The following is a 13,557-nucleotide window of genomic DNA, read 5'->3' as shown; positions in this document are numbered from 1 at the left end:
CCATCGAATTGAATTCAGAAGTATATGTGTCTAAGATTTAGGTTTATGTGCCTGCAAATAGTGTCCATATGCCTCCGCTAATTGCAAAAATCTAGGTATTGCAAATTTTCCGTGTAGATGTAGTGCTGTAAGGCAAGCCCGAATAGAAATGTACAGTAGCAAAACCATAATTTTTACTGCGACAGTACAGTAATTTTACAATATTTTACAATAATGTCTAATGTTTCACTACAATACAAAACAATAAACTTCAACCATTCTACAGTAAATTTTAGAGTAAAATTGACTGGTACTGTAAAAGAGGGGGTGGTTTGTATCTTTACATTAAATAAATCAACTATTTTCCATAAATTTTTTGCTTGGAAGCAAGAAGGTTATTGTAAATCTACAGGAAGTTTTATTGTAAATTTACTGCGATAACTCTGGGTCGAACAATGTTGAAACAGTGCCATATTATCTATTGCTTTATAATTGTTTATAGAGTAAATGCTATTGTAGATTATTTTCTATCGGAGTGTGCTTCAGAGTGATTAGCCTACCTCCAATATATAATCTTGAAAAACAAACTCGTTCCAACTTTAATCCGCCAAGCACTCCAACCGCTGGGCACTGGTGTCAGATCAGCTGTCAAAACATTACCAACACATCCACAACCGTGAGCATGTGTTAGCGTTGTTTTTATTTCGTACACTGTTGATGAGGATGCGTGTGTCACCCGCCCAGCGGCAGAGAAAAATCTGATGTATAATTTTCAAGACGCAAAGTATCTACGTCGCGAGTTAGTTGAGGAGTTTCCACCAAAATTACCCTTGAAATGTTGTGAAGTTTCGGCCAATTTCGGCGTCAAAGTGCACCGCAATCCCAAATTAACCCGTAACCGTGGCGATTGTCAGTGATAATCTCAGTTTCGAGCGCTATTTCCTCCAGAATATGCAAGTAAGTTACATACCCCACTGCCATTATAGCCATCAGCGTTTGCATCGAAAATTTTCGCCGTCCGTGGCGTAGTCTGACCTTTTCCGTACGCTGTGCGCGTACCTTTCCCTTTCGCATCGTCCAATCGAATCAAAGTGGGCGAACGGGTGCTGTGCCCTACTTTTGCTGTTTGGTGAAATTCATGCTATAAAATTTGTAATTTGGAGTAGAAAATTTTTTATTTGCACTATATCAGATCAAGGAAAAGGGGTGACTTGAAATATTTAGAAATTGTAGTTTAATCACCATAATCTGTTAGCTATAGGATTACATCAGGTCAAAAAGTCTGCTGTAGTGATTGTTTTGTTATTGTTATGGAAAATAGTAGGAAACTGATACCAATCTCAAATTATTGATAAATACTTATCAATTGACAATATTTTTACTATTATCTAATTCCAGCAAATAGACGATCCCCCGTATTTGACTGTAGGCACGGAGGTAAGCGCCAAATACAAGGGGGCTTTTTGCGAGGCTAAAGTGCGCAAGGTGGTTCGAAACATCAAGTGCAAAGTCGCGTACAAACAGACCGGACTCGGTTCTGGCGTTGTGTCGGACGATCAGATAAAGGGTGCATTGCGTGCTGGTGCTACGGTGGAGGTGAAACACCCGGAACGAAAGGAATACGTGGAAGCAACGTTGACCAAGATTCAGGACGGTTCGCAATATACGGTAGTGTTTGACGATGGAGACATTACGACGCTCCGCCGGAGTGCACTGTGTTTGAAGAGTGGAAGACATTTTAATGAAAGTGAAACACTGGATCAGCTTCCGTTGACACATCCGGAACATTTCGGAAACCCGGTGATTGGTGGGCGCAGAGGCAGGAGGTGAGTTTTTTGTGATCTGATCGTGCAGTCCATATGGTGGTGAAGATCTGTTTTGTTTGTGTGTTTTCATCGTTATTTAAGGTTTGTAGATCAGCTGTTATTTTTTTTTAAGTGACATTCAATATGAAAAGTTTCCAGCTACTAGAATTCAGTAGAGGTTCATTCTTCACTTGGTATAATACCATTCGTTCGGCACAACATTCAAGTATCGAAATTAGATTGAAGAACACCCTAAACTATCAGCGATTCTATCTTTCCCATCGTCAGGTCTCGCCATCTTCTTCCAGACGATAGCTCGGATGACGATGACGAACCGGTCACCAACGCCCGTACAAACACCAGCGACAAGGAGGAAAACATTGGCAAAGTGGTCTGCGTGGAAACGACTGACAACAAGAGGAAGAACCCGAAGGAGAACTGGTTCCCGGGGCTGGTTGTTGCCCCGACCGCCCAGGATACGGTTCGCATACGCGTCAAGGATGAATATTTGGTACGTTCCTTCAAGGACGGCCGTTATTACACTGTACCGAAAAAGGAGGCAACCGAATTCACACGTGATTGCACCAACAAATCGGAAGCGTCTGCCGTTTCCGCTGCTCTAGATTTCATGGATAACGATACATTACCGCCGCACTGGGATCGCGAAGCACTGTTCGGAATGGCGGGCAGCTGCAGTGATTCGGAACAGGAGCTGGAGACAGACAGTTCCGATGATGAGCCTACAGAGGAAAAGGATCACTTTGTTGCACAACTGTACAAATTTATGGATGATCGTGGAACACCACTGAACAAGGTTCCCTCAATTATTAACCGTGACGTCAATCTATACCGATTGTTCCGTGCGGTACAAAAGTTGAATGGATACAACCGCGTCACCAGTCAGAATCAGTGGAAACAAATTGCTTTGAGACTAGGATTCTCTCCGGCCACGGCCAGCATTACGAATCTAGTTAAGCAAGCGTATAAAAAGTTCTTATTCTCATTTGAAGAATTCAATCGAAAGTTGGGCTGTACGATGGTCCCTCATCCTCGAACAAATCGAACCAAGGGACGCAGTTTGGTGCGGGCAATTTCGGTCCAGTCGCCGAAGATCACAGAGAAGGAAAAACCTTCCACCTCGAAAGCTGCAGTAGCTGCTGCTATTGTCGCTGCCGCAGATGCTGCGTCGAGTTCGGCTGTTGACGAATCCGGTAATACCAGCGAGTCGAGTACCACTGAATCAAAACCAACCACCAAACGAAAGCTTTCAAGCGCTAGCGGAAAGGTAAAGGCGTTGGTGGAAAAGTTTGAAGAGAAGGAGAAAAACAAAGAGGCAGTGATCGTCAAGAAAGAGGAACCTATACCGGTTGCTAAGAAGGATAAACCTCCAGCTAAACCAGTTATTCCTCCGAAAGTCGTAGAAAAAGTTGAATCGAATGAAAAACGTGGAAGAAAGAGGAAGGAAACGGATTCAACTGATTCGAAAAAGGATGACAAAGACAGTGGCAAAGGCTCGTCAAGTGGTGCGTCGACTTCTTCGACAAGTGGAGAAAGCAAAATTAGCATTGTAACTGATACCAAGGCGGGTGCAGGCGATTTCCCCATTGAGGTTGGGGACAAATTGAAGGTGTTTTACGACGAACAGAAGGTGACCTACGAAGCAAAGGTCATTGAAATAGCAAAGCAAGAAGGAAGACCAATATATTTGGTGCATTACACCGGTTGGAATACAAGGTGAGAATGGGAGGGGGTTATTCATTTTAAATTTTAAAACATAACTTTCTCGTTTCAGGTATGATGAATGGGTACGTAAAGAGCGTATTGCAGAGAACCTTACCAACAGTAAGACAAAGAAGGGTAAATCTGACAGGAGTAGTAGTAGTTGTAAAAACCCTGCCACTCCCCATGGTCCTCCGCCAACATCAACCACCACGACCCCGTCGAGTGGTGCCACTTCGAACACATCGATTACCACCCCATCGACAACGCCGAAGACCTCCAAGCGTATCCGAGGCAATTCGAAGGGCGATATCAGTGGCAGTTCATTGAACTCTCCACGATCCACGACCCCGAACACATCGTTACATCGCAATAAATCTCCCGGGTCAGCAACCGGAGGACCGAATCGTCGCCCGATAACACGCGGTGGTCATCCTGCTGCGTCGTCTTCCAAGCGGCGTACTTCCAACAATACGGACATTTCGTCGCTTTCGATCGCCACCGATGACAACACCAGCGATACCGATTCGGACGAACCCATCAAAAAGTGCCCGGCCAACACCAACAGCAACAGCTCGTCGTCGACCGCTTCGTCCAATTCGTCATCGTCATCTTCTTCGTCAAGCAGCAGCATTAGCTCGAGCAGCACGAAAGTAAGTACAACGGCCGAAGCGGGCTCGTCCTCGGACGCGGCGGCCATCTCGGACGAGTTTAGCAACGGAGCTTCCAAGGGCCGCGATTACGATCTGAACCAAGTAAATTTCGGGGTTTGTCGCCTCAATTCTCTCTCTCGCTACTCTTTCTTTCTGTATCTCTCTTACTATCTCTCACACCGTACAAAGAAACTATTATGAACGTTTTTCCTCTTCCGCGGCAGGAACAGTGTCTGGTGTGGCGGGTTGATTTTTGTTTTCGTATTTTGCTCTCTGTTGTGGAATGATGCTAGGTTAGTTTCGTTAGTTTTGCTGAACGACGTTGGATACAGCAGACCTGTAGCAATGTCAACTGATGGCAACGGTTTTGTCAGCAAGCATGATTTTAGGTAAATGTTTATGTTTCAGATAAAGCCTTCAGATGCTGACAATGTATCAGCAATAGTAATCACTTTGTCGATCTTAGTTGTAATTAGGTCTGCATCATGTGTGTGCTAGTTGTAGAAACAGGAAGTACTTAGGGGTTATGAGAGAAATTGTGTCCTATACGCGCTGCTTATAGCCTTTTGTACTCCGAGAAGTAAGAGTTGGAACAATCCTATTGTAATATATCCTTCGGAGCATTCTTTGGAATTTCAGCGCCTCAATTCGTCGGTTGCAAGCTAATTTTATTTGCCTACTCCTGCGGTTGCCTTGTTTTTCATAGCCACAGTTTGACGAGAAACGGTCATTCCACTATTTCTCCTCAAAGTGTATTTTGGCAGCGAGTTTCTCATCGCTGATAATATGTTACTGGAGAGTTAACTTCTTTGGCTGGATGATACTCTTCGCGTACCACATTCGTCGAATTTTTACTTATAAAAGAAAGGTGTAGAATAGCAACGGCTCATATATAGAATATTTTTTCCGATATCGGGCCGGGTCTTGTTTGCTAATCGACTCAGCCCGAAATATTTGTATTTTTTATCAAGCGGTACTTTGCTACCGACTAAATCTGAGCCCTATGTCCTATATCCTCATTTTCACAGGACCACCTATAGGTATTTCACTACATATATGTTTCTTTATAGCAAACGCCTCTCGAGACGTCAATCGAGTCGAAGATGTCGACACTTGAAATCACATTTCTTCATAGAATCCTATCTTTTCCCATCTGTGGCTGTCCTATCACAGACTAACAGACATAACTATGAGGAAATTCCTCTAAAAATATCGATCCGTTCATTTTCCCATAACACTAGGTTTGCTCCAGTAATCGGAAGCAGAAAATACTTGCTCCTTATACTTCGGTGTTTTCGAGTGTTATGTCTGTTAGTCTGTAGAAGCCTATTTTCACTGTGTTTCAGTTTATCCTGCAACGAATATTCTTGTGAAACCGATGTCCTTTATTGTGAGCCATTCAAATCTCCATAGTGAATAGTTCCCGCGGTGAATCTATCTTACTTCGACGGAGAGATCCCCGTCCAAGGATTTCCTCCAAAAACCGATACGCGGTTTTACGTGAGTCTTTGAGTTCGCTACTCTAGTATTGTGCGCTGTCCGTTCCACGAGTGTCAAGCCGCATTTGGATTCCACCGCACTCGCATTACGCAGGCCACTGTCGATAGAATCAGTTAGAGGATTTGACCTTCCGCTTGTGATCCATCACGACACACTCTATTAATTGTGCCATTTGACTCCCAGCTTTTTCTAGGATGAGCGGTCAGGTTCCTATGTATACGTTGAGCTGAGATGCTTCCCATCTGAATATTGAAGGGAAGAGTAAGCAAGATTGTGTCTCTTGAATCAGGAGTGTGGTGGACACTCATCAGTCACCCTTAATGGTTACTATTCGCATTTTAATTCTGCTAGTCGGTAATATAAAAACATAACAAGAGGCTCTATAGTAACTTCATACGAAATACCTAGCGAAAACTGCAAAGATGTGAACTTGAAACGGAAAGAAAATGGTTAAGATTTATCAGTGTGGCTCCACCGCCGCTCACCATCTTTTTCGATCAGTTTTGCTGAGTGAAGTATTCACTATAACAATTGGAAATCGGCATTTAAAAGGTAGATAAGCGTAACGTAGAGAATGATCATGTCAGAATCTCCACGTACTCAACAATATTTGAGAGCTTTATTCACAATCATATGTTTCGGTAAAAATTAAATCTCTACATCGCTGATCCACTAGTGTCTTTGAGTTCACCTCGTTGTACTTGTTACAGGGTGGCGATTCCTGGAAAAAACCTGGAAAATCAGGGAATTTCAGGGAATTTTAGTTGACCTGGAAAAACCTGGAATCTCAGGGAATTTGTATTCAAATCAGGGAGAAATTTCGACCTGGGGTTAATATTTTTTTATAAATGCGACTGGAAAATATTGGCTGAAATATTCGGTTAAACGCACTTATTCCCTTCAACTCATTTTATGCAAGGGAAAATAAATATATTCGATCCATCTCATAATTACAACTTCTCACAACCATGGTTATAAAGGTCATCCCCCGTCAGATTTACAACCAAAATTTGAATTCGTTCCAATTTTTTTTTCTTGCATTCTTTAGCTAAAAATAATTGACACGTATTTTTTGTTTTGGCTGAATATGATACTTTTTTCAAGTTATCAGATTTTTAACATTTGAAGTTTAGAAAAACGAACACATTTGAAACACTGATAACTCGAAAAGTATTTGATGCATGGAAAAAATATTACTTACAAAAGTTGTTTTTGCATGAGCTTACCGAAAAAAAAACAAAAAAAAATATTTTTGTTATATAACTTATGAAATCTGCAATTATTATAATTATTATAAACAAATTGATTAAATATCAAGAATCATGTTTAATCTTTTTTTTGTGAAAAAATCTGGGGTGGATATCAAAATACTATGCGAGATATTACGGTTATAAACTGAAGACAATCCAATTTTACACTAAACGACCAGTGACCTGTTATAATTGTATTATCTCATGATGTAATGGGAGATCCATTCCGATTTTTTTACCTAATCTAAATGATTTCAAAAAATAATAAAATGCTTTTGGTTCAACTTAAAAAAAAATCGTTTCTAGAATTTGCAGAATACATAAGTTACATAGCAAAAACAAATATGCATTGCAAAAACAATTTCGATGAGCTCAAGCGAAAAGGCAACTTTTAATATTTAATATTTTTTCTACAAATTGAATAGTTTCTGAGTAGAAGATTCTTTGATTCCAGTGGATACTGAGTAGGTGTAATTGCCTACGGGTCCGCTACCCCCCTTTTGGCCTTTCATACAGTGGTGTGCTGAATGCAGAATTGTAACGAATTTTGAGCGTACTGTTAAATGGAGCCGCTGCAGAGCAAGACTCGAGCTAGGATGGTGGCTACCAACATACATACATACAAATTGAATAGTTTATGAGTTATCAGTGATTGAAAAATGTTCAATTCAATAAAATTAAAAATTTTACAAACTCATAAATAGAAAAAAAGAATCGTATTCATTAAAAACAAAAATTAGTGCGAACAATTTTCAGCTAAAGATCGCAAAAAAATTGGTTATAAATCTGACGTGGACTGACTCATATATAATATTTAATACGGATGCCAAATTGATTTATCGACGGCCTTGTTGCGATTCTTCTGACTCTGTAAGGTAAATACATATAAGTACGCTTGGTGGTGCACAGGCCGTTTACTTTGACACGGCTCAATGCATTAGCTTGGCCGAACCGTGGGTATTTTTTATGTTTACAAATTGTAGACGAAAAAGATGGGTCAATAATGTTAGAGATACAGAGTGGTAGAGTAATTATGCCTATTAAATCGAACATATTGTTGACAATCTAGTTGCATTTCCAAAATAATAAAGCAACAAATTCTTTAAAAAAATGCCGATTCTTGAAATAAGTCTTCATGACCGTATAACAGTATATCGCACTGTAGCCGATCCTTTGTTTTACGGCAGCTTATTTTTTGCTTATATGACCAATTTTGGGGTTTGTAATCAACTAATTCTCAACGGTGTAAACTTGTTTAATTCAAGTTCTTTCAAGTACTAGCCATAGAGTTAATTCTAAGCGCAACTCAATTCCACTCGCGTTAAGTGCTAGTCCATAGCGGCATTAGGTAACGCACAGCTTTCATATCTGACAGACAGAATTATTAGGCAACTAAATAAAGTTGTGAAGACCGCTCCGGGGTCAAATTGTCAGATAGATGACGATTGTTAACAATCTCTGTGGCAAACCCAAGAATTTGGACATCCATATTGCTAGGATTCTTTGAAATTTACAAATAGTATTTCAAAGCTGAAACACATCTCCAGGACCGGTTGTCCGGAAACAAGATCTCATACGATTCCTTATAGCAGGTTTAAAAAAGTAGATGACTTCCTGATTCCAAACCATCTACAAATATTTGAATATGTTTAAAATTATAATAGTAATGACCATTACCCTGTCAGTCTGCTATGCGGTAGAAACGACCAAAAAGTTCCCCTCAGGCCCATTTACTACATCTTCAATTTTATCTCACTAAAATTTATGCCTAGTGATGTACTATGATGTCACCAAGTTTCAGGTTCTTGTTATGGAAATCAAATTGTAATTTTAAATGAAATCTGGAAAGGTACTCGCGTACTGTGTCGTTACCTAACGGTTAAACACTCAACTCCGCTTAAAAATTCAACCTTTTTCGATATGGGTTTCCGTATATAATAGAACTGTATGAGGATGACTTTCGCAGGCTCCAGTTTCAATATCGCCTACCGCTAACAGACGAGCGGATACGACAATATTTAAAATCAACAAATAGCGTATTTAACCGAAGTTTACCTCCCTTTTGCTGCGAAGCTTCACTCATCTCACAATGTGCTGCTATTGCCAGATTGCATTAAAATCGCTTTATTTATTTATTTGTTGGTATTTATTATATTCCAAGATGGAATTTCCAACTGACCTTTTCACTGCCGTTCAACGCATAATTGTCTTATGTATAGAGGGAATCTCATAGAACATGGGACGAATACGATCTCAACGGCATTTTAGAGGGTACTTAATTTCTGAAATGACGAATTGGTGGGAAATGGCAGGCAAATGAGAGACTAAAAAACTGTTTGTCTCAAATCACAAGTAAACTTATCAAAAACCGGTTTCTATAATTTGCTCGCAGACCTGTCTGTTTTTTCTTGTGATTATTCGACATTTTCTTGAATTATGCCGCCATTTTAAAGTTGTGAAAAAGTGCTGGATGATTTTGTATCAACAACGCAATCATTATTTACCCTCCGGAAGTCGCGGAAATGGCCCACTGAACGAGCAACCGCTTGTGCGCTCAGACGATTTCGCTACATTTTCAGAGCAGCGTGCACTCAGTGCACTAGCATGACTTCCGGAAGCTTCAAAAGAAGAATCCAAATCTAACCAGAACATAAAAAGCGAATTATTACACAGAAGTAGTTAAACCGTTTCTGTAAACAATCTTCTTAGTACATATTCTGGGATACCTTCCTGTTGGTATGAAGTTTTTACTGGTTCACCCACTGTTGCAGAAGACCTGCTTAACCAATTATTTCTTGAGAAACTTAGACTTCTCTATCGTTCAGAATTACTTTAATACTTCATTTCGTTACATGCCATGAGGCATGGTTGAAGTCTTCTACGCCAAGTTTTGTAATCCATTGCCACACAGGAAAAATTGGTAGAATATCCACGTTACAATTTTCAAAGAAGTGTTTAGCCCTCATATTCTGCCTATCACTATAATTCGAAATAATCAATACCTTCAATGACTTCGTTCCTTGATGATGCTTCGAATTATGCACAAACACATTTGACATTTTTATTTTATTATTATTTTATTAGTGTACGAGCAGAATGTTTGTCTCACTATCGAATCCTCCGGAAGTCGCGCATGACACTGAATGAGCAGCCACAGTTGCCCAAAGAATTCACTAGCTTTTCAGAGCAGCGTGCACTCAGTGCACCAGCGCGACTACCGGAAGGTTAGCGGAAGATCCCAGACTCATTTCCACACAAACTAAAATACATAACACTATGAGGAAATTCATCCCCAAAATGTCAATCCGCTTATTTTTCCAGAACACTAGCTCCTCCTTTTATACACGGTCCCATACACTCATTTGCTTGTCGGTCATCCTTCGGGCCTGGTAACAATTTTTCAGATTTGGAAATATTTAAATTACATGGCAGTTAAAAGACCAAAAGTGGTTTAATTGAAATGGAAGATACAAAAAGTTTAAAACTAACTAAAAATGAAAAAAATGTGTAAGCTCAAACGATAGACATTGAAAAATGTTAATTTAATTTGATTTGTTTGAGCACTCTGGAAAATTTATAAACAGGTCTGGAAAATCAGGGAATTTCATTTTCAGAAATGAGTCGACACCCTGTTCTAGCATTTATAAATTTTAAGATATTCAATCTCAAACTTTAAAAATCGTTTTTCTCGAAAAGTGCTAAATGGCGCTTGTCATAAGATAGCACAACAGCGACGAGATGTTGATGTTCAACTTGGCTAAACTCGCTCGTTTCGTTAAAAACGAATGGTTGTACAGACGTCGGTTCAATGTGTCGAATCAAAAAGGTGACCATAGCATTCGTTAGTAGTAGATCTCTGACTTTCTTGGCTCGTACTCGTTTTGCACTGCTTCTGGCAGGAGACAGAAAATACAACCCGCGTTGAGGCTTCTCAAAATTTATCACCAATAGTTGGATTAGGAATGGGTATGTTGTCTTCAATGGGTAGTACAGAAACCTTGTTTGTTGATGACATGACGAAGGGTAGTTCTATTCGTAATCACGTCGGCAGATCGAACCAAACTATCATGTCCAGGAAAGACTGTTGTGATCTGCCAGTTGAGTGGAGACTGATTTTGATCGTGGAGAAGGACTATCCTTCCGGATGTTCGGCATAGTTCGAAGATCCTTTTTCCGATGCTGTAGCATATTCAAGTAATCCCGAAAAGTTGCACTAGCTGGAGATGCTGCCATCGAACCAAGCGGCTTGCTTTAACATCTTCCAATGAAGGTTCAGCCGATGAAGTAGTGGGCAGATGAATATCTAGCGAGACTGCATGATCATTGGAGGTGGTGAACAGTTATCGAGAGTTCAGTACTACTTTGATCTCAACCAGAACGGTGCCTAACTCTTCGAAAGATAACTTAACGTTCCCGACGATGCGTTTCAGATGTATTTTTTATAGATTTAACCGCGGACTCCCAAAGGCCACTGGATTCTGGTGCGTCCAGTTGAAATGCCATTTAATTTCACGGGTACGGCAAAATTTTTCAATAGCTGCTACAGTTTGTTGGTTATGGAATTGCTGGAATAATTGATTCAGCTCGTGGTGTGCTCCCCAAAGGTTGATGTTGTTGTCGGAGTTTAGTTGCTGAACCATCCCTTATCGGCAGATGAAATGTTTAGACATGCACATATAGACGCATACTCTTGCCCCTTGCCTGATGAGGAATGGTGGCGAGGGCACAACTCTTGCGGCAGGCAAGTTTCGCATTAACTGGCTCGTATGCACTTTCGTGTGATCATCGCATCGATCATCAGCCTGTATCGCTGTCGCATTGTGTTCGGCAGGTCAATCTGCCCGACGCGTGAAGTAATTCGACATGCATTTGTGGAATCAGTAAACGCACCACCAGGTCTTTGTCTGGTAAGATGATGAGATGTCGGCTCTCAAAAGGTAAATAGAAACAATCCAGACGACCTCCTACGCGCAGTAGGCCATTGGCGTATATCGGACGAAAGTTTGCAAGACTTACAGAGTTTTGCCTCTTCTATATAAAGAAAGGCTATGTGATCACTCTAAAAATCAACATTTTGACCGGGGCATCTTGCGGTTCTAAAAGGTTTTCCTGTTAATAACCTCGTTTATTTCAAATGAAGACTGGCTGCATACGATGCCGAACTTTGAAACTACCGACAAAAGTACCAGGAATAAACGCTAGTATCTCCATTGGGTACTGGCCGACGGTGTTTCAATCTGAAATATATGCCATTATTGAATGCACCTATGCATGCCAGAAGACACGATACCTGTATGCAAATATCTCAGATAATCAGGCTGCGCTCAACGTATTAAGGGCTCCTACATGTCGCCCAAAGTAGTATGGGAGTGTATTCTTGCACTCCGACAATTAGCGGAGAAAAACCATGTCAATTTATACTGGGTTCCGGGACTTTGTGGAGTTGCAGGGACTTATACAGCCGATGAGTTAGCTAGAAGAGGGTCTTTCACTAACTGCAAAAGTTGGAAATCACAGCTATAAAGAACAAGTCCATACCATACCATACGTAGACTACGATAACCAAACAATTTTTTCTAACCCAAGGGAAAAAGCCTATGAATCATGAAAGGATTACTTACCGGACACTGCCCGAGTAAATATCATCTTAAGAACATTGGCTTACAAACGATGCATGCCGTGTCTGCGGATCTGAAAGTGAAACCTCAGAAGATCTGCTCTGCAAATGCATTGGACCCTTTTAATTTATGGACTGTAAATCCCAAACAGATAATAAACTTCATACGAAGTGGTGTGCCCAACTGGGAAGAGTGTGTATCTCAATAACGACAATCACTCATCAGCAGTAGTAAGATTAAGAAAGGTGCATACCACAATTGATCTAAACACTGATCGCCATGGTCCCTTGCAAAATACCGATGCCCTGAAGGCTGAATGTCATATACCATTTGATTCAATTCGTCTAGATCAGAAAATGTATGTGTGTGCGTTTTATTAAAACCCACAGGTTATTCAGAGATGGATAAACCGATTTACACAAAAAATAAGGTTCAAATGAAAGGTATAACGCTGCGATAAACTTCTATAGAATTTTAAATTGATCCGATTTCCGCTTTTGGAGGTAGGGGTTGAAGAGTACTATCACACAACAAATTCCCATATAAACTGGTAACACCATGATATCCAAGTGATGTAAAACACATTAGAATAAGTGCAACATTACTTAGATCTGCGGGTCTAGATCACTAAACTAGCTTTGACCACATTGGCCACCTATGACGGTTCTTGGTACCCCCGGGGAACTCGTTAAGTTCCTAAGCTAATATTATTCCGATTTTCCAGTGAATTCTTCACCGATTTTTACAAACTTGATTTCAAATGAAAGATTCACTAATCCCATTGTATGCTATTGAGTTTTATTCGGTTCTGATTTTTGGTTCCGGAGTTACAGGTTGGTTAGTAAAGTCACACTGGATTTTCAGAGCCTAAAAACTATTGAAATGGTCACCAAATAATTTTGTTCCGATCGGAAGCAATGTTTTTATGCACAATATCCGATTCTATCACATTCGCCCGAAATCCATTTACCCGAATGACATTTGCCCGAATGGCACATAAACCCGACTGTCATTCACCCGAATTCAATACACC

The 13,557-nt window shown here is 40.4% G+C and overlaps 1 protein-coding gene across 3 annotated transcripts in view; it reads left to right on the top strand.

The window, feature by feature from the left end:
- Positions 1 to 695: 695 nt before the first annotated feature.
- LOC131688508 (AT-rich interactive domain-containing protein 4B) overlaps positions 696 to 13,557 on the top strand; it is a 31,435-nt gene continuing 18,573 nt past the window's right edge. The window contains exons 1-4 of one of the 3 annotated variants that reach the window (XM_058972804.1): positions 696 to 936; positions 1,378 to 1,805; positions 2,073 to 3,518; positions 3,577 to 4,156. In XM_058972804.1, the coding sequence (XP_058828787.1) occupies positions 931 to 936; positions 1,378 to 1,805; positions 2,073 to 3,518; positions 3,577 to 4,156 (2,460 nt within the window). In that variant the 5' untranslated portion in view covers positions 696 to 930. Of the gene's footprint in view, positions 937 to 1,377; positions 1,806 to 2,072; positions 3,519 to 3,576; positions 4,271 to 13,557 lie in introns of all 3 variants that reach the window. The other 2 variants (XM_058972803.1, XM_058972801.1) reach the window with 2 other exon arrangements.

Source organism: Topomyia yanbarensis, chromosome 3, assembly GCF_030247195.1.
Source record: "Topomyia yanbarensis strain Yona2022 chromosome 3, ASM3024719v1, whole genome shotgun sequence".
In the NCBI taxonomy this organism is placed as follows: Eukaryota; Metazoa; Arthropoda; class Insecta; order Diptera; family Culicidae; genus Topomyia; species Topomyia yanbarensis.
This window is presented reverse-complemented; position numbering and strand designations above follow the sequence as displayed.